Source organism: Gambusia affinis, linkage group LG12 (genome assembly GCF_019740435.1).
Source record: "Gambusia affinis linkage group LG12, SWU_Gaff_1.0, whole genome shotgun sequence".
Classification (NCBI taxonomy): Eukaryota; Metazoa; Chordata; class Actinopteri; order Cyprinodontiformes; family Poeciliidae; genus Gambusia; species Gambusia affinis.
Genome location: NC_057879.1, coordinates 21,084,942 through 21,107,140, shown reverse-complemented (window position 1 = coordinate 21,107,140; position 22,199 = coordinate 21,084,942). Strand labels below are relative to the sequence as shown.

The 22,199-nt window shown below is 37.9% G+C and overlaps 1 protein-coding gene across 1 annotated transcript in view; it reads right to left on the bottom strand.

Annotated features, from left to right (window-relative positions):
* LOC122840852 (collagen alpha-1(XI) chain-like) overlaps positions 1-22,199 on the bottom strand; it is a 92,170-nt gene that overhangs the window by 4,851 nt on the left and 65,120 nt on the right. Inside the window, exons 41-60 of the mRNA XM_044133598.1 lie at positions 22,128-22,181; positions 19,039-19,146; positions 18,821-18,928; positions 17,447-17,500; positions 16,457-16,510; positions 12,471-12,578; positions 8,587-8,640; positions 7,627-7,680; positions 7,457-7,510; positions 7,169-7,222; positions 5,851-5,958; positions 5,608-5,661; positions 5,457-5,510; positions 5,038-5,091; positions 3,158-3,211; positions 1,708-1,815; positions 1,341-1,394; positions 822-875; positions 182-289; positions 23-76 (exon numbers count right to left, since the gene is read on the bottom strand). Coding sequence (XP_043989533.1) covers positions 23-76; positions 182-289; positions 822-875; positions 1,341-1,394; positions 1,708-1,815; positions 3,158-3,211; positions 5,038-5,091; positions 5,457-5,510; positions 5,608-5,661; positions 5,851-5,958; positions 7,169-7,222; positions 7,457-7,510; positions 7,627-7,680; positions 8,587-8,640; positions 12,471-12,578; positions 16,457-16,510; positions 17,447-17,500; positions 18,821-18,928; positions 19,039-19,146; positions 22,128-22,181 — 1,404 coding nt within the window. The remainder of the gene's footprint in view (positions 1-22; positions 77-181; positions 290-821; positions 876-1,340; positions 1,395-1,707; positions 1,816-3,157; positions 3,212-5,037; positions 5,092-5,456; positions 5,511-5,607; positions 5,662-5,850; positions 5,959-7,168; positions 7,223-7,456; positions 7,511-7,626; positions 7,681-8,586; positions 8,641-12,470; positions 12,579-16,456; positions 16,511-17,446; positions 17,501-18,820; positions 18,929-19,038; positions 19,147-22,127; positions 22,182-22,199) is intronic.

The following is a 22,199-nucleotide window of genomic DNA, read 5'->3' as shown; positions in this document are numbered from 1 at the left end:
TTTAACGAGAACCACAACTTACAGAAAGTCCTGGAGGACCAGGAGGCCCGAGTGGGCCATGTGCACCACCAATACCCTGACAACACACAAGATGAAATGACATTAATTGGCAACATAATTTTACCAATAAACCAAAATGTTCAGATAAATAACTATTTCTGCAAAATGACAGGAAACGTACAGGTTCTCCCTTGCCACCGCCAGCACCCTGTAGTCCGGGTAGACCTCTGTCTCCCTTCTCTCCGGGTTCACCCGGGGGTCCAATCAGACCAATTAGACCAGGATGACCCTGGAGCAGAAAAGGCAGCATTATTTTATTAAAAGACAGAAATAAATAACCTTCTTAAATGAACAAGATTTACTACTAAAGTATATATCACTTTGAGGGGCAGAAAGAAAGAAATATGCAAATTCACTGGAAAATTTATATTAAGTGTCTGGCTAGGCAAACTTTTGGCCAGAGTATTGATTCTGTCTATAAATAATTAGCATGCTTATTGAGGTGTGTCTTTGCACCTACCATTTAGGATGACTTATGATCATCTGGTTTTTAATGCTGCATGCTGGCATTAAGCCAATGAGCATTACAAAGACAATATTTTTGGTCTTATGCATATTCATTCAGCGCATTAAATCACAGAGTGAGAAACCTCCTCATAGAGCAGAGTGGCTTTTCATCTCGCTGGCAGGGGGCGAACAAAGCCAAGGTGCACGTAGGCCTAGATGTGTGCATGCTTTGGAAACTTCAGATAAGGTGCGAAACTGGATACGAGACATGCACTATAAAGCAATATGAGATTATCATTATAATATTATCTTGCCTTTTCTCCTTTGGATCCAGAGTCACCTTTCATGCCAGGAAGTCCAGGCGGTCCCTGAGGAGAGGAAACCAGTGCAAATGACACAAATCATGTTAAATGTGCCTTTTTATATGTTGCACAGAACAACTGAAATACTAAATAATGAAAATACCAAAATACATGATAAAACAGCATTTTTTTTTTTCCTTCGAAGAGTTTTTGCGGTGCTAGTGGCTCATATTTTTGCGACAGTATGCAGACATGAAGGAGGGCGAGGAGAGAGGGGAAGACATGCGGCAAGGATTGTCGGGACCGGGAGTCGAACCCGCGATATCCGCGTTGAAGACTAAGGCCTCCAAACGTGGGGCGTGCTAACCCCCTGTGCCACCACATCATGCCCCAAAACATCATATTTTAAAGAGGAATTCGTCTCCAGTGTAACAATATAAAAAATTTAACAGCTGGTTTAGCAGTGCGCATTAGCAGTGTATAGGATTTAAAAACATTTCCAAAGCTTAGTGATAGAAAAGAATGCCTTACAATAGGACCTGGAGGGCCATCTTGACCAGATGCACCAGGCAGTCCTTGCTCACCCTGGAAGAAAAACAAAACAACATAATGTTTTCAGCTAGGGTCAGATTTGCAATGCAACCCAGATCCAGAATGAATTGTAAGTGAATTTACACTCATTCCCTCCCAGGTTTATACTTCAGGAACTTGTGTAAGAAAAAATAATTGTAGACATCAACAGTGATTTCTTTTGCTTGCAGCCCTTTGACCTCTCCTAAAAATCTAAATTGTACTTTTTAAAGATAAATTTTAACAACTTCTGACCTAAAATATGTCACTACAACGTGGTTGTTCCTTTGGATGATAAAGTCAAATATGTTGCGTCTTCCAAACTCACAACGGGGCCAGGAATGCCACGCAGACCCTCAGCACCAGGTTTTCCAGGGGGCCCCTGAGATCCCACAGGTCCTGTTTTCCCAACAGGTCCCTCTGCTCCAGCTTCTCCCTGAAATACATGGAAAATCATCATCTGCTTCCATCTCAGGCTTATAATTCATAAATAATACAAGAAAAAAAAAACATGAAACGCAGATTCTGTTCAGTGACTACATTACCTTTACACAAACTTCACAAAAGCTTAAATATCACTCACAACAAAACATGCTATATGGTACTCTGCAATGTTCCCTGCTGCAAAGGATAACAGAATAAGAACTGGAGTATTTGTAAGCTCTTGAAATATTAAATGTTTTCAGGAGAAACATCAGGTTTTCATGTATTAAAGCTCCAGAGGTGCATAATATTGACCTGGATGATTGAATGGGGGAGATTACGCTTCTCTGACAACCAATTAGGCCCAGATTTGACAGTCTCAAATCATTTCGCAGGCTTTGCCTGGTTTCTGTCAAATCGTCTCTAATCCTTTACCCGAAACGTGGAGAGAGCGTCTGTGAAGGGGGATATGTGAAGAAGCGAAATAAGAGGAGGAATGAAACAAAGAGCGAAACTATGCCTGGGGTTTGTCAGGTTGTCTGATTTAGAAGTCAAACATAGTCTTTATGGCTTAAACAGACATTTTTGCCTTGATGCTGGTGCAAACAAAAATGTAACAGTGAAATAGTTGGAATGTCAAGGGACGCAACTGCTTCTTTTGTTGCTAATTTGCAGATTTTTATAAATATATAGGACACCTAAGCTGGATGTCGGGTGGAAAGAGTTGGAGATATGTAACTTTTCTGCTGTTTTGTAAGACAAAGAGAGTTTTTGGGACATTTTGAAATTAATAAATCATATATCACTCAAAGCAAAACAAAACACAAGGCTCTAAACCTACATAACGCCACTGCTGGTGTTAGATCCAATATAATGAGCCAAGCTTCTCATAACCTTTTTAAAATTAGATTAAAAAAAAACAATTGTGAGAAATTTTAGCATTTGAAATCTTTACCTGCTGCTTGTAACAAAATGAACATCGAAACATCCTCTGACTTTCCCTTTTTTTTGCATCATAATTGACACTCATATATACGTGTATATATACGCATGTCAATTATGTGTACCAGATATATATGGTGCGGAAAATATATTTAGTTGTATGATGTAGGTTGTAGTAGTGGGTTTACAATAGGAATTACTTTGCAGTGTAAGGAACATTTGTCAAGGAAATTATACTGTATGTTGAGAGTTATATGGTTAAAACAACTCAGATAGCATACGAGCTTAAGATTCAAGAGATAATATTCCAATAATATATTAATAGTCTGAAATATCCAAACAAAAAAAACAACAACTCATAATCACTGGAAAAAGTGAATTATAATGAGTAAAATCCAAATGATAGGACTTACCTTAGATCCCTTTTCTCCTTGCCTTCCCTCCTGACCTTGAGATCCAAGAGGTCCCTAGGAAGCACAACAACCAAACACCATTAGACTTTTTTCTTCTCAGTCACCAAGTCTAATTTTAGCTTATTTAAAAGAACCAGAGCACAGGTGAAGTTCATCTACAGTGGAATTATTCAAAATAAACTAAAAAGCAGTAGCTTCTAATGCACATTAATCATTTAGCTAAAGCATATTCTGACCTTGAGAGAGGGAGAGGTTTGCAAGGTCGGCCAGCATAAGTGCAAGCAAACTGTCCTACATTCTAAATACAAGCTGAAAAAAAAATGCATTAGCATTTTCACACAACAGCCTCTGGTCAAAACCTTGTAAGTGGGCTGACATGTGGCATTAAAAGCTATAATCGAATAGACCAAGCAAAAGTCATCAATGTAGGTTATGAACCCTGGCAACTACATGTATGCAGGCAGTGGTGTGCTTGTGTGTGTATGTGTGCTAATGTAGTCAAGAAGCTACATGCATCAACGAACACCAAACCGGAGTCATTTTTAAGGAGATATTGGGAAGGAGACTTAGCCGGACTTACTCTGGTGAAGGATGAAAAATTATATCACGAAGTCCATTAATACGAACACGGAACGGGAGTCTAATTTGTTCAGGGCTAGCTGGAGGAATACAAATTATGGGGATAAAAAGTGCTTACCAGTGTATTTTAAATGTATGACCAACCCCACATGGCCTGCATTTTAAGTCAAGCCACAGAGTTGCATTGTGTGATGTGCATGATGCAACCTGAACCTCTCAGCTTGGAAAATAAAAACCACATAGAAATGTCTAATCACAGATAATCCTATACTATTAGAAACACCCATTAATTATTTTCTGGCAAAAATCCCCAGAAGTCCCTTTGATCACATCCCTCCATTAAAGCAATATGCAGTTTCAGAATTTGGCTGGTGATTGAGAATCCAAACTTTTCTTACGATCAATGAATACATTCTAGCCAAATTCAAAAAGGAAGCAATTTTCTAAGACATTTTGAGACACATCTGTGTCAATTCATCAGGAATAAAAAAATACATATCTTTTTATTCATTTTAACACCAGGCTAAGAGTTAGATTACAATTTTCACACCTTGTGCAACAACAAGAATGCATGAAGAATAAATTTCTAAACAAATACAGTGAGAGATAGTCATAAAAGTGCTCTAATTACAAGTAAATTTTGGTTGTATGTAATTTTCCAAATATAATAGAGTACATATAATATATTACTGCTTATACTATTTGATTGTGATTTTGACATTTGTTTAGTCTAGCTGATCCTAATATATTATGGCAGATGATGACCTCTGATCAAGTAAGCAAGGGACTTCCTGCTAGTGGATATTATAATTGAAGTTTATGGTAATGTGAACATTTCCACATCCCCTCTTCAAAAGCTATGAACAGATTATACGGCACTGCTCTGCATCAATGGTTTCTAGAGAAGGCACAAAACATCCCACTGGCAGGAACGTGTTGGTAAGGTCAGTAAGTTACTTCCTGTTGCAGACTGTTCCTTTTCACAAACAAAAGCAGAAAACAAAAGGGTGTGCAATGGCAAAAACAGCAAACATAGAAAGCTGCAAAAGGTTCAAGTTTAAAGGACAAAAGGTGATTGCAATCTACAATCACTGCAAACTCTGGAGACTCTGCTTTCTTATGGGAATCATGTTCAGTCAAACAGAGGGAAATAAATTCAAAATCTAAGCATACCATCATAAATATGTATCAGTGCGTAATGAAGTAGCTTGGGGCTCGCTAAAAGCACTTTCAAAATAGAGAATATCTCAAGAGCTGAACACAAGTATCTCATCAGATGCATCACTTTGAGAACTACTCACCCTTTTGCCAGGAGGCCCTGGTACCCCAGCTTCACCAGATGGGCCTGGAGGACCCTAAATTAGAGCATATAGGAACACTTAGCTCCACTTTATAGAAATTAAGTAGTGTTAGATAATGAGCTCTGCATGTGATTGGAAAAGAAGAATATTCTGCAACACAGGATGAATATTAAACACTTAAACGATAAGAGTTGCACCCTTTTCTGATTCCTCTTGTTGTAAAAAAATGCCAAAAGTACTAAAAATTTGCTTAGTAAGGTTCAACATTATTTAGCAAACACTGCAAAGAAAGATATGAATATAAAACCCAAAAAGAGTAAATCCCACACAGTTCTTGAAAATGTTAAATACAGCAAGCCTAACAGGGGATTTTGCCTTTACTTGGAAAGAAACTTAAAAATCTGATAAGCTAAACTCACCGGTTGACCAGGTTCACCATCATCACCTTTATCACCAGGTAAACCATCAAGACCCTAAACAACAGAAAAAAACAAACAAAAAAAAAACAAAACATAAATGAGCCAGACTTGATTAATAAAACAAAAAAGGAAAAAAAAAGGCAGAACGTACCCCAGCACCAGGCTCACCAGGGGGACCTGGATCTCCTGGGAAGCCGACAGGTCCCTGCATACAAATCAAAATACTGAGAAGACTGAGTTTGACTCATATGAGTGTCACTGTGTCAAGAACAGTTCTAGCAGCAGACAGGGAAAATGAGATATGTGTCAAAATCACTCTATCGCTGACAGCTCTAATGAAGCATCAGTCGTAGCTCAGTGTGAGTGTGTGTGTGTTTAAGAACAGCCCACATACAGGATTTCCCTTGGGACCATCGTCTCCAGGGGGGCCTCTACCACCAGGCGGTCCGGCAGCACCGGGTGGCCCGGTTTCTCCCTTCTCACCAAGCTCTCCTCGGAGGCCCTGAGGAAAATTACAACACGACTCTGTCATCATAGAACCAGGTAAAGGCCAACGACACGATTGTAGAATTAGGATGGGGAAGACAAGCGTGGTTAACTTTTTTGTGCTAAAATCACTTCGGCTGAACTAAAAGCAAAAATGGACACTTAAAGCATTGGTTCTGGCTCAGCAGTTACCCAAACAAAACTGGCAGTACAGAACCATCAGCTGAACAACTGGAGATGAGTCACTGTCAGCAAGGCACCTTAAATTTTCGACCTCGATTTGCTCGGCTGCACTGGGTCTATTTATCACTGTAAACAGATATGAGCCAGCCGGCAGATACATCAATACCCTCTGACGGACTGACACATAGGGAGCCTCATGGCTGTAATTAAGATGAGACGTTTTTAGTCACGGCCAAACCGTGACTACTATTTGCGAGGATCAACACCAACAAAGAGATTCACATGTCAAATCCAAATATTATATAGCCATTTATAGAGAAAAAAAAAGTCTTCACACGCACTTTAATAAACTGATCTTCTGATTTGATGATTTTAATAAAAAGAATACCTCCCTAGAGGATGTTTACTATCAAAGCGGTAATGGTGGGGGAGTCCAAGCATGACTCACCACAACGCTCAGGCCACAACCTCAATCCATAATGTCAGAGACTGTCAAACCCAGAATCAATTCACATTGGTTTGTGCTGTGTGGGTTTATGTGGTGTAATCCTCCCAAAATGATTGAACTAAAATTTCTGATTTTATTTCCTCAACACCCCACCAATCTCTAATCCCTCTTCCACAAATCTAGTTTGAAATGTTCACAAAACATAGGGCATTCATTCCAAACAGACTTGATATGTAAATAAGCGTTTGAAAACTCATCCTAGGTAAAAATGTGTTTTTTATTTCTCAAACATCAATATTGCCCCTCAAAATGCCACCCTGTGAGGTGGACTATTTTGCCAATATCAAGATCCATATCTAGCCCCAGATGTAGATGAAAATGTTGTGTAAGAAAAGTACAAATAGATAAAATGTAAAATAACGATGTAAAATATCCAGAGGTTTAAATTCCAGGAATGTTGTTTTAACATTCACATTTCTATACTGGAGAGACTTTGAGCCTGAGTACAGCAATATTGTCCTATTGGTGAAAATAAAATGTATGTAATATGTATGAAATAAAATAAAAAAGCACTTTTGTACTGTTCTAAACTTACTGGAGTACCAGGCTCTCCAGATGGTCCTGGGTTACCGGCTTCACCATTTTCTCCCTGTAAAATGACATTGATAATGTATTACCATGTTTATAATTGCCTTGTCAGATCAGACAGCTTTGCATGATTTGCAGCAATGCAAATGAAAGGTTGAATGTCAGACTCCGTAAATATTTTGAGTTTTGAGGCAGAGAATACTTAAGAAAATAAAACATTAAAAAAGTATGCACTTGAACTGGAGTTGAGAAGAACATCACTCTCATATTTTTTCTCAAATTTCTTTATTCTTACCTTCTCACCAACACCGCCCATTGCACCAATACCTCCAGGTGGACCTTGTGCACCCTTAAGACAAATCACAGCCATATGCAGTTTTAAATATTTGTTCTTTGATTTTTAAATACTCCATTTAGATCAAATCCAAGCAAAATTAAATATGCAAGTATTAAAATTTCACTAACATCAGCTCCACTGGGGCCTTGTGGACCTCTGGGACCTGGAGGACCGGGTGGACCCTGTCAGAAAGAGATTAAAGATTAGCAGATTTATTTTGTTCTTAACACAGAAAGAAGAAAATTTAAACTAACTGCTTATTGATTGTAGTTTTATTTAGATGTAACCACGCAGAACATTTCAATGTAACTCTAAAAGTTGCATTACTTGATAGCCATGATCATAATAGCATATTTTAAACTTTAAAAATCCTTTTATTTTTTACATAGCAGATTGTGTTTTTACCCAATGCAGGGTTTTTCTATGACATAAAGTTGGGTTTATACTGCAAAACATTAGTTTCACAGTTTTCACTAAATATTGAGTCAAAAATACAGAGTGGATTTGCTTGGCTAAAAGTCAAAGAGTGATATAAGCATTTGTTTCCTAATTTTGATAATTATGGATTGCAGTTTATGAAAAAAAAAGAAAAAAAAATAGTTTAAATATGAAAATACATGCCTGTTGAAAAGCACTTTTTCCTTCCACTCAACATTCAATTAAAATATTTTATACAAAGCTCTCTGAAAAGCCAGCCTTTTTAATGATGACCTTTTGGTGATTACCATTCTTGTGAATGTTGTCTATGACTCTATGCTGGACATCTGTCAAGTCAACAGTCTTTCCTGGTTATGAAACAATCATTGGTGCATATACACCAATACAAAGAAAAGTAGGTAATTTGGAGCTAGGTGCTCTTTAGTCTGTCAGTAAACTAAAAATATGCTATAATGTTATTTGTAGTTATTATAATCAAAATAATAGAAATAGGAGGTTTAAACTCAACTCTAGCATCTAGCAGATGTATTTCTTGTTGAGTTATTAAACGAACCCACCAATAAAAATGGTCCAACAAATAGTACTCTTGAGTGAAACTGAGTGTAAAGGTTATACTGTAATAGGTAATTTGCAGAAATATCTGGACTCACCATTGGTCCGACATCTCCATTTTCTCCCTTCTCACCAGGAGGGCCGGGCAAACCCTGTCAAGACGACAAAAATACACAGAAACGGTTGTAAAATGAGGCAACCCTCCATATTAAAAAGTCCACAGACAGGAACATATATACATTTGTGCTGCTCATTACCAGGTACTTTTAGTTGACACTTTTTGAATAGGAGGCCATTGTGAGGCAAAGCGATGGAGAGTGCATTAATACCAACAGAACCCTGGAGCATAAACACACAATTACTCAAAAGGGACACCTATTGTAATTAAAGGGTATGGGAGGCTTGGGTATAATCAGCCTGTGTAAATTGCAGGGTGGAAACTCCATCCATCTACGTCCACAGTGGAGTGGAACGAATGCGGCTGTGCAGGCGGTACCTATTATGCAGCTTTGGGATTCAGTCAAGCTCAACTAAAAGAGTTGAATGGACCTCAGGAAGGTGGATGTGTAGAAAGGATGAAGAAGGTGTCACTTTCCATTGTTGTCTGCTGTCTATCTGCATAATTGCAGTTATGTGTTTTTCTAGCCAGGCCACAATGGAAAACAGCTGTAATTGTGGGAAAGCAAAATTATAATGATATGGATATGAATCAGGGCTGCAACATATATGTAGTTTCAGCCTATTTTGTTGATTTACAGTAGCACTGAAAACAATTTATAATGAGCAATGACAGGAAGTTTGGAGTTGTGGGTTCCTGGTGTAAAAATGGGGAAATAAATAAAGCCTAAACTCATTTCTTCTATAGTACTTTGTCATGTATAATGGAAAAAGAAAACATGTTGATGCATTTTAAACATGCAACACTTGCTTATTAAACGTGTACTGAAGAATATAAATTAGTAAGAAAGAAAAGAAATATTATGAGTTTCATTAGCAAAGACCATTATGCACAACAAAAAGAAATCAATAAATGTTCAGACTTGACATTTACTCCATTTCCACACTAGCCTTGAACTATAACAACACCGATAGGAACAAATGTGATATTTACTTTCTTCTGCGTCCTCATTGTAACCTCTTAATCTGAACAATTCATCCTCTCAGGGGAGGACTCATATAGTTCACAGCAAGCTCTGCACAAATTGATGGAAGGATTTCAGGATAAAGACACTCCTTTCCCCTGGTCAAAAATCATTAATGCTACAGATAATTGCATTGAAAAGCTGGAGTTGCAGCAGCAGCTGCTGTGTATTGAAAGACAGCTTAGCCAAAAAAAAAAATAATTATAAGAGGGGAGATGGAGTGCATTATGCCCAATTAAAAGCCAATTGCACTTAATAACAACGTTATCTAGCCCTATTGACCACCGAAGCTTTGCTCTAATTTCATCCTCAGTGGGTCCTTGGATAATTGACTTTGAGGTACTCTGAAGAGTGCAGTTTCTTTATTCATTGCCATCAAAGGAAGTTTCCTTAAACTTCAGCTCATCAACTTAAATGAATCAATGTGGTAACTTTCAGCTTTTCTTTCATAAGCTCCATTTTAATTACTGCTTCATCCAAGATTTTATGAGTGAGAAACTGTTAGGAGGTAATAAGAAGTTCATGTCTTATAGGAGTAAATGACTACCTTTGCACATTAGTTTTGTGTGGAAAACTATTTTATCCCAGACATGGATGCTACCAGTTGGATAGATAAGGACCAGGGCAAACAGTTAAATCTTAAATATAGTTTATGGGAACACTCTTTTATAAAATGTCAACATATTTTGTCTTGTAGTGTGATCAAGCACAGTGATTTCATGGTCATTAAAATGTGTACTGGTACTTTTGGAAGTGTGGACCGTTACAAAGTCCTGCTGGACAACAACATCAACATCCCACTGAAGCTTGTCAGCAGAGGGAATTTCCTGGTAGACGGCTGCTCTGACTTTGGATTTGGTAAAAATACAGTGGAGATGACATGCAGCAGATGATATGGTACTCTAAATCATCACTGACTGTGGAAACTTCACACAGGACCTCTGTTAACTTGGTTTCTGTGCCTCTGCACACGTCCGGCAGAAATTTGGACCTTGATTACCAAATGACAACATGATTTACTTTCACCGCTGAACAGCAATCCAGTCCTTTTTCTCTTTAGCACAGGTAAGAGATGTCTGACCTTGACTCTGGTCCATGAGTGGCTTTTTGCAAGGAAGATGGCAATTGTAATTCACGTTCTTATGTCTGTGTGTAATAGCTCTTGAAACTCTTACTCCAGCTGCAATTCATATATCATTAACCTCCCTCACACTAATACGTAGAATCTGCATCACAATCCTCTTAGGGCTGTGACTAATCCCTGCTGTCTGTATACGTTATTAACAAAAGTTTGTCCTTCCATTCAACTTTCAAATTCCATAGATATGATCTTTTGTGGCTTATCCTTGTGTGGAAGGTGAGAATGACTTTCTGCTGGACTGTCATGACAGAAGAAAGTAATGGGGAGGTCAACGGTCTTCCCCATTATTGTGTAGGTCATAAAACAATGTGCATAAAAAATCCTTTGATGTTGGTCTGATGCAGTACAATATTCAAAAACACTAAATTTTGTGTCCCCATTAGCAGATTAACAGAAATAATGTCATTATCACTGGTTGCACAGTCAACATTATCCTGCAGTCACACCGAACCTTACACACTGAGCACAGCCTCTCTATAGCGGCCGATCGACCCAAGTATCAATAGCATCAGTACCGAAGCTGCCGCTGATCAATGATGGGATGATATGACCATATTATAGTTTCTGTTTTGTCCCTACTCCTCCTATGTGTTTCTCATTGTTTCATCCATACATAGAATTATTTTTCTTACATTTTAGACTGTTTATTTTATCAAAAATATTTAGAAAATGTCCTTAACTAAAAAAACTGTGAAGTGAAAAGTGGAAAAGTTGTTCAAAAATGTCTGGTTAACTGTTCTATTGCAGTGGCAAAATCTCATCATGGAAATTTGAAAATAAATTCTATCCTTTATTTGAATTTACTTAATCACTGGTAGTAAGACTTTGATCAAATCACAATAACCTACAGGTTATCCATTGACAAAAATGTTATGTTATGATAAAATGATGATGCTTTGCCTACCAAACACCTGAGTGGGATAAATTAAGTCAGGGCGCATATTGTGTCTATTGCATCATGCTTTCGTCTGCAAATAGATGAATGTGTTATTACTTCATGCTTTTGTCTGCAACAGAAATCAATAAAATGCTGCCATCAAAAATAAAGAGAAATACAGCTTAACGTGTGTCAAGTTGGAAAACAAAACTGTGAATCAATTATTGATAAAAGCCCTCAGATCTTTCTCTTCTTGAGCAATCAGTACACAAAGCCTGTGGGTGGAAATGAGCCTTATGGGTAATTTTCAGCTTATCTCACAAAAAACAATAGATTGAAAGATAAGTGGATTTTAATGCTTTCAATGTTTTGTCATATGCAGACTTTTAGGACCGAGGGCGCTGGCAGATAGACATTTAGTGCATGAATTTGATGTAATTTCAACAGAAAATCCAGCAGAAAAGATAAAAATGTTGATGATAGTGATGGATCTTCAATCCCATCTCTACCAAGAAAAGTCCTTGAGCGGGTAAAGCATTATTTACCCCAGAGCTAAGCAAAGTGTTATTGGGAGTCAAAGCTGCATTAATAAAATATGCTCTGTTTTGATGTATTGTAAATGGGGAGATGAAATGCTTCAGGTTCAAGGAGTTTGGAGGAAATCTTATTGCATTAGACGGCTTTGACAGAGGAAAAGCTATATGCATACCCAGCAGGACAATACTCAACGGGACCTAGGGTGTTGTATGTTTTGAAAATAAAAAAGGGTGGAGAACTGGAAATATGGATGTAAAAAAAGCAACACATTTGATGGAGACTTGCCTGCAGTCCAATGGGTCCTGGCAGCCCTGGAAATCCTCTGGGTCCTTCATCTCCTTTCTGGCCAAACATGCCCTGCTGTCCTCTTGGCCCAGACTCACCATCACTGCCCTGTGGGAGGGCAGGGTTCATAAAATCTCATTAGCCGTAGCTGCAGCAAATGCAACCCCTCAAACAGTTGTATCCATTTATTCTTTATACGTTTCAAGGTTACAAGCTATATCTGAACTCACATGGAAAAGCATGGATTCAGGAAACATATTTACAACAAAAATTAGAAACCACATTACAGAAAGCTATTTTATGGATTTTAGAAAGCTATTTCATGGATCAAGTTAGTTTCATTGTGGATTTTAGACAAAACTAACTTGCAAATAACTTTTTGCAAGTTAGTTAATCCATGTAGTTATACCAGCCACATAAAACCCCTTTTTTCCAAAATTAAACATTTGCTTTTGTAGGTCATCTATAGAATTCAACATAGGTGCATGGTAAAAGCAATTTGATCCTTCAGAGAATAAAACATGAAGCTAAAACTTGAATCAAAACTGGACAAGCATGAGGCAATACCTCAATGATATGCCCTTGTGGTGTACCTGAGGGCTTTCCGACTAGAGACTCTCATCAGGAAAAAGCAAGATGCAGAAAAGAATTGCCACAGGGTTATGCTATGTGAAAGATGCTGACTTCTGTGAAGTCAGAGGTGCATCGAGCTACAGAGGGTAGAAAGACGAGACTGTGGGGAAAGAGTGAAATGCTGACAGACTGGGAGTTTTCAGTTCAAACACGTGTCAGCACTTGAAAGTGCTTGAGGAGCTCTTGCTGAGCCCTGGGACATGTAGGGAGCCTCAGGCAATGGTGTTGAATGCAGAACAGTTTAGAAGGAAATGTTAGGTGATTACGGGGAAACGAGCACAGCTTTGAAAAAGAAAAGTCACAGTCAAAGTGGCCTAAAGCTCAGAGAGGCTTTAACAAACCAAGTCACAAATCTAATCTCCTCAAAGAGATTGAAAACAGAGTTGCCTCTGAGGTTAGAGTGCTTAGATTTAAACTGTGCCCAATTTGTTAGTCACCTTCACAAAACATTCACAATTAACATGCCTGAATTTATTTATGTAAGTGATGCCTCTGACTTGTTTAATATAACCTTTAAAGAATGTGTCACACCTGTAAAAAGTTACCAACACAATGCAAAGCTGTGAATATGCAGGGTGCCTTTAATGCTTACAGGCATCACAAAGGGCAAAGCTCTGCACATCACAAAGGGCAAAGCTCTGCACATGTTGGTCTAAAGTCACTGCCCTTCTATAGCATCAGCCAAATCTTTGTTGTATGGTTAACAAATCTTTGCTTAAAGTTTAAAATCTAAAGCTCAGAAAGAAATTAATTCTCTTTCTACTCAAACACTAATGATTTCCCAGATTAAAAACCTTGTCATCTAGCGTCTAAAAGCATGTTTTAATGAAAGCAAATTAAGTTCAGACTGCTCAGCATGAATCAGGATTCACTCGTGAAGAAGACATGGATGCACATAAGCAGACTGACTCACCAGGGTAAACAACTGTTAAATAATTTTCTATTCAGCACGGGTGCACCTGCTGCTTGCAGCAATCTGTCTCACCAGGTCTACTGCAGCCCCCAAAGAGCCCTGAAGACGGTACATTTTCCTGGAATGGTTGGTAAGGCCTTATTATTTTCAGCAATGAGCTGCTAGTTACCCCGAGGCCAGCAGATATCGTAGAACCAGGACTTTCCCTATGAGTAGAGGATGTTCTGCAGCATTTGCAGCTGGAACATGTGCTATTTTAACTAATATATGAAAATGATTGTCAGCTTGTTGATGAACCGTCATTAGGGTTTTTGTGAATAGAACATCAGGCCCAAACTTGTACTCTAACTGTAACTAATGATGTAAATTTACAAAATTTATAATAATAATAATAATAAAAAAAACATAACAGATAATAATTTCTGGGCAAGTATTTCAATAATGTATGCACACAAATACCAGTAATTAAAATGATTTAAAAATTGTTGTGAAAAAGTAAAACAGCTATAACCATTTTCCATTTATTTATTTATATAAACATGTGTTTTATAAATGACTGAAATGACTATAATTGAAGTTGATAGTGACTATCAAACCTGATCTTAGTGTTCCATAAACATGGTTACTGTTATTACATGATTTAACATCTGCTTTTTTATGCTTTAATGAATGACTTAATGTAAAACTTTTTATGAAGGTAATATTTAATGTAAACTGTATTTCATCATCTTCAATATTCAAATGTGACCAAAAGAGAGCTTTGAGGTTCAAGGTTCAGTTGTGTTGGTGAAGAAGTTTCAGGATGTCCAAGAGTTTCCGGCAGTACAGTTTTATCCTGCTACCAGGAAAAAGTTTGCTAAACATTGGCAGAAGGTGGTTACAAGTATATTTGCTCTCATAATTGGCCTTGTGGGAGGAGAAGCAGCAAAGGCATCACTTCAGTCTGTTACTGCCCCTGCAGGACCCTTGTGGTTAGGTTGATCATTTATCATTCAGATACAACACTGATTACTGGTATGGGACACCTGAGGATCTGGTAAGACCCTCAGTTTTATTAAACTCCGACTGCCAACTAACTGCTCTCTGCTCTCTGCTCTCGTCCACAGGTATGCTACAGTCTTTTATATGCATCCTCCACTCAAAGAATGATAGAAAGTTTTTGCGTAGGGCCATCTAGAAAATCTTTGCTCAAATGGAAAAAGACGAGTAGGGTAAAGTGGGGTAAAGCATTCATGCAATCCTTGTGTAAGATGGATACTCGTCCATAAAGTCGGCATAGTGGGCACAATTATGTTGGAGAACATCACAATGAAAATGAAAAAACAAATGCTCTAGCAGCAACTTCTTTAAGACCATTTCAAGATCATCGGATTGATCATATTTGGTAGATACTGAATATCTATAAATACATAGATATTTATAGATATCTTTCTCTCTCTCTTTCGTTTTTTAAGTTCCTCTATATTTGTGCATTATATATAGATCCTATAGATCTATATAGATATAGATATCTATATCTACATTTATAGATATTAAGTATCTATAAATGTGATACTGAATACTTAATATATACAGTATCTACTTTAGATATTCAATAGATACTGAATTCCATACAGTATAGATATTGTACTGCGACAGACTGGCGACCTGTCCAGGGTGAATCCGCCTCTCGCCCGGAACGCAGCTGGAGATAAACACCAGCAACCCTCCCGACCCCATTAGGGACAAAGGGTGTATAGACAATGGATGGATAGATGGATGGATGGATAGATATTGTACTATATATCCTAAATCAATATCCACCAACAATTTTACATATTCCTTAATGAAATAGCTAACTGAACTTAGTAATTATGCTGCCATATTGGATTAAATACTACTCTTTTTAAAATTTTAACACAGATTTTATCAAACCTGTGTTCTAGATGTTTCTGAGTACGCCTTGTAACTTTTAAACACATCTTACCATGAGCAGATAGGAATACTGTCATATCATCTCAGAGGTGCATATTTCATAAGTAGCTTAGAGTTTTGCAGCCCTTTGATCCTGATTTATATAACGCTTTCACTGTCTTGAGGAGGCCTTGACTGGAGTAAACATTTCAAACCTGTCTCCATCAATTCATTGTTTTTCTCTGCAGCCAGAGGCAGGCATTAGTAGAACAGCTAATTTTTATGGCATCAGAAACTAGACTTTTTTAAGAAACACCATGGCATGCAAAATAAAAGCTGGAAGCCTTCTTTTAAAAAAAAAAAAATATATATATATATATCCAGAGGTTATTTGGAGGGAATACTGATGCAGCTACAAAGTCAACCAGGTCTTTGGAGCCTATTTTCTGAATATAAAATCCTTGAAAGCAATAATTTTAGTCATCATAGACTTACTGTTAATATTTCATGTGGTGAATTTTGATGGCTCGGTGGAAGTGATACTTACAGCTGGACCAGGAGCTCCAATCACGCCCTGGAGACCTATTGAGCCAGGTGGACCCTAAAGGAAAAGCAAAAGAAACAACATTTACAGTCTGATGAAGCAGCTCTTTATGCGACACTGTCAAAAATGTCACCTGGTAATTATAAATATATATATAAAAAAACAAAAGCATCCCTTACACTGGAACCATTTTATATTCTTTTGATGCTACATTGTTTTATGCTGGTGGGTTGGGGGTTGACATCCAGCAGACTGATCCAAAGTTTTGCTATGTTGTTAAGTGATGGAAAAATTCGACAAGGTTTTCAAATTGTCTTACAGAAAATATCAGAAAAAAAAAATGTTTTTGGTTTCTTTACACTTAAACTCCTTCTGCCTATGCTTTATAGATCTATTTATTGGAGCAATTACAGCTGTAAGATATTTTGGGTGTCTACTACCTTTGCACATCCTAAGAATGACTTTTTGCCTGTTATCCAGTTCCAAATAGCCCACAATCAGTCAGATTATAGAGAGCTTTTTTTTCTAATCTCTTCGCACAGAGTAGATATAGTTCAGACTGATTCTGGTGTCCTAACCCATAAAAATAATTCGAGATTATTGCACTTTTTCAATAATTGAAAAGGTTCAAAGGGTTTGAATATTACTGCAGGACACTAAATTCTAAGAAAGAAATTGATATACATTTGTTTATTTAAAAAAAAAAAAAAAAGCCAAATACAAAATTTCTGAAAAAATATGTAAAGAAACAAGACATTCATATTTAAGCCAAAAATGTAATTTCTATTTGCTAATATTTCAAAAAAGCTGCAGACTTTTCAACACAAACATAACTGAGAAGCACCTCTGCTGTATATTTATTCCACATGAGAAATCAGTAGTGATGATTAGTTTTCTTCAGTTAATTAACTTTTAGTATAATCTAAAATGCAATGGTTTCAGAAAAACCTTGTTATAAAATGTAATGAAAGACGTCGGGTTATAAAGACTCACCCGTTCACCCTTGTCTCCTTTGCTTCCCTTCTGTCCAGGTCCGCCCACTTCTCCCTGTGATCCAACACACATTCATAAAAGCTCTTATATCTCTCCTTAACATCTTAAAAACCTCCTGCCTGCCATGTTTATTCAAAGTCCAATGTCTTCAAGTGTCACCTTTATCAGCATTGGCCACTGAATATTTCTCAAGAGATTCTAATTTGATTGGCCCAGAAAGACCTTGGGCGAGTGTTTTCAATTAATTGATTGGCTCCCCGTCTCACCCTGTTGGTAGCATGATTGACAGAAAGGTGTGATATAAGACGTGAGTTGAATGAAGGAGGTGTGATGGTTACAAAATGCAGATCTGTGGCTCAGTGCAACAGGGGTGGGTGTTGCTAGCCTAAGGGTGAACATTTTGTGTAAACAGCAGGATGATTCAGTGTATGCCTTTGTTTAGGGAACATCTTATCTATTTAGTTCTCATAATGCGTAACTCTAGATGGAATCACACATTCAGCAGTAGCAATTTTAAATCAAACAAAGCAAATAAGAACTTTTGTTTGTGTGCATTAAAAGGCTTTTTTAAGATACAGTGCTGGTCAGAGGTTTACATACAGTCACCGTCAATAAGAATGTGAAGTATAGGCCAAACATTTTTAATATGAAGGAGGTTAGCGCCATTCCATGAGCTTAATGCTAGCCTACCTAACTGCTCCAAACCCATCTGATCCAAAGGGCCAGCTTTGAGGAAGGGACATTAGTGAGGATGTTTAGGAACTTTCAGGAGATACCAAGGCAGGCCCCCACAAGAATATCCACACCACTGTCCACAGTGAAGCAACTTTTATCATGCAAGACCAAAAAAGGGGCCTTTATATCAAAGCTGAGACCCTCAGTAGCAGCTAAGATTTGTAGCTTCCTCCATAGACAAGACAAATATCTTCTGGAGAAATGTTTTGTGCTCAGAGGAGGACAACAAGAAGAATGTTTTAATGGAGAAACGTAAGACTTTCTCTCCAACTTGCTAGGAGATATTTATTCAAACGTATTACGGAAAATTCTGAGCCTGTGTAGGTTGGAGGAAAATCGACAAGAGTTGCAAACCTGTGCACCCAACTATTATTTTAAAAATGTAATTGTATTATCTGCTGCTCCCTGAAGAAGAGTTGAAATGCATGAATAAAAGCCTCAAAATAACATTACTTTTGAGTGAATCAGTATTTTTAAACTTCAGACCATCACTGTATGCTGTACATCTAATAAAATAACATATTTGTCATAATCTTTAAGAATAAAAATGTTTTTTGCGTGTGCTTCTTTGATATTTTTGTGAATAAAAGCTTGTGGATTTCTTGTACTAACAAAGACAGAGTTGCACTTTTACTTTACCTTATCACCATCTTCTCCTGGGGGACCCTGAGGACCAGCTGGACCAGGAAGACCTACTGGACCTTGAATGCCGTCACGGCCAGCAGGACCCATGGGACCTTTCTCTCCCTGTGAAGAGCATTTGTCACAATCATTTAATGACACCATGGACACTTTAGAGTTTAGGAAACATTTTCAGAAGAAAAAATAAAAATAAAAAACAAGCTAGGAAAACTCACAGGGGATCCCTTTTCTCCGGCAGGGCCTGGTGGTCCTTGTGGGCCGTTCCGTCCTGTCTGACCAATAGGACCCCCGGGACCAGCAGGGCCTCTCTCACCAGGGGAACCCTGTTATCAAACACCAGCCAGATAATACTGCATTAAATCCGTCAAGCTAAAGGAAGCTAAACACACCGGGGGAATCTGCTGGATATTTTCTTGAATCATGAAAGACTTGACCTTACAAGAAAGAGGCTTCCTTAATTGAGAACATGTTCAAGTAAGACTGGCCGCTGGATATTTCAATAATATTTTCTGAAATGTGTGTTTAAGAAACAAAAAGACTTTAACAAGCTATTCAACTATTTGTTGAAGTGCATGTATTGATAGCTGTTAAGTCAAATTTAAAAACAAATTAAAACTGAAAACTAGTTTGTGAGGCTATCATTCACATATCATTAATACATTTTATATGCCATTAAACCAGTACAAAGTAAAAGCAGATATTTCTTACATACATTATCGCTAAGCATAGAGTCAAAATGATCAAAATTATATAACAAACATGACATTTATACATGAATATTATTGAATATAGACCAGACTGACAGTTCAGTTGTTATCTAACTAAAAGCAGACCTCCACAGTGAGGTTATTATGTAAGCAATGGCCACTCTTTCCCCACATCAGCCATGTCTCTTCCAGACTTTTCCTTGGTTGGTGATTGCCTCTGTGTATGAGATCCTAAATCATACATATTATTGATCAGTACTTCATCATGACACCCTCTTACCAAGGGAGGGTTTTGAGTGGACTTCTAACAAAATGGACACAATAAAATTTGATTTGCATGTGTTCGGGGCCAAAACCATGACCTGATTCCCACTCACTAAATAGGCTGCTGATGCTAGCTGCCACCTGGCACTCATATGCCTGGCCCATTTCACGACAGTCATTTTCTGGTGACACATATACACAGCTCCAAACTGTCATCCCCAAGCTGCCAACCTACCCACCAGGCCTCAAACTCACACACAATTCTCCACGCTTGTTTGTTTGATTTAACTCATTTCACTAGTTTTCTTTATGTTTCTTATTTTTTTTCCTCATGTTTTCCTCCCACACATTTGGCCATAACCGAACAAGATGCACCACTTGTAGTACTAGTTTTTGTTTTTGAGCAGATGTTTCCTTTTCAGCTTCTGCTAGACACACACAAGCCTTTAAAAAGACAAGGGAAAAGCAACACACACACACACACACACACGCGCCCACACACGCCCACCCACACACACACACACACACACACACCACACTTAGATCCCCAATGCACAACAGCAGCTCGATCTGTGGCAGGAAATCAATAGAGGGAAATATCAGATCTGCTGTGTGCAAGCACATTGCATACTGGTCACTTTTTCCTATTACAACAAAGGTACTAAGTTAGTATTTCACCTGTGTTCTCTGTATGACTCACTTTCAAGCCACTTTAGGAAAACCACCTGTCTTTGCAGTGGAAATTGCTTTTCTCATTGAGTGAAATACTCCTCTTCTCACTTTCCCAATTTTTCATGCATATCTGCTGTCATCTACACTGGTGTTGCTCTGTTGCTGGTGAGCAGCGGGGCAATTATCGGGAACCTGGGTTTAACGCTTCAACAAAATGACAGACAGTTCAAAGCTGCCCGTCAGTCAGATTATGCACAGCGTCTCAGCTCCTGAGGCTTTTGTTGCTTATATCTCTAACTGAGGGGCCGGAGACAAAAGGCAGAAAGAAAAAAAAAAAGTCTCATTTATTTATGAATTGCTCTGTCACCCCTGCTTCCCCTTCATGGTCATAAACTGCAGTATGACAGGATGGATATGATTTTCCATGCTGCATTATGTAGAATATTGTAACCATGATATGTGAAATGACTTTCCTTAAATATCAGTCAACTGATTTAGGATTTTAATATCCCTTCAGATTTTTCACAATTAACTTTCAACAAATTTGGATTTTATGTAATAGAACAAGACAAAGACACATCAGAAGATCTTTATTCCATATGTTTGTGGTGACATCTCATTTATTTTCTTTAAATAATGCCATTCTTCTTGCCACTTTTCTATAAATGTCAGATTTATGACAGCTAATATTTGCCATTCAAAAAGACACTGCACCCTGAACAGTAGATCTCTGCAGCCATTCCAGGGTCACCATGGACCTGTTGGCTTGCTCCTCAGATTAATGCTCTCAATTTTTCTCCCATTTCCCAATCATGCAGAACTTTGTGTTGATTTATTATGCAAGATTCCAAGAAAATACAAAAAGAAAGTTGGCTATTGAAGAGTAACAAAAGGCAAAAAAGTATAAGGAGAATGAATATTTTTACAAGGCAGACTAAATTAAGAAAAGGTGACTAAAATAGTTATAATTGACCAAATTAAACAAAACAGTTTGGACATAAGAAGCAAATCTCCTCTATCTGTGCAACAACAGTTGCTATAGGAACTGTTAAGTGCATGTGCGGAGAACATCCATGATTAGTCGAGCAACAGGGATGAGACTAGCTGCTCTTCGATTAGACAGTTAAGCAATGATTAGGTTGTATTTCAATGAAAAAACACAACAAATCAAGCAGCCCTTTATTGAGCTGTGGTTTACGCATTTGTAAGGTTCTTTAATTTTACTAGCTACAATTTTACTGTTTCTTATAAATCAGGAGAGTTTGCCAAGCTCTGGGCAAGATCAATACATCTAAAGGAAAAATCTAAAATAAAATAAAGTTGAATAACTTGGACTAATGAAAACCTCTTGAGAATAGTCACTTTTAATAAAAAAATATTTGTCTTGCTATGACTATAAAACATACAAACAGAAGAAAGGGATTTGGATAAGAGTGCTAAATACCAAATAGAAAACCTCCTCATATCCTGATATAAAATTTTAATCCACTGTACTCCGTTCAGCCATTCTCTGTGCTGCAGTTTTCATCGCATGCACTGCTAAATGACTAGAGAATGGGGCTCGCAGCACGAGCAACTCATTTATCCAAAAGCACGAGTCACTTTTCCTTGCAATCTCTGTGGCTAGAAAGATGAGGTAACCATAGTAACTGGCTACTTACGATGGGGCCGGGGGGACCCTGAGGTCCTTCTCCTCCCTTTAAGCCACCTGGACCCTGAAAAGAGAGGGAAGA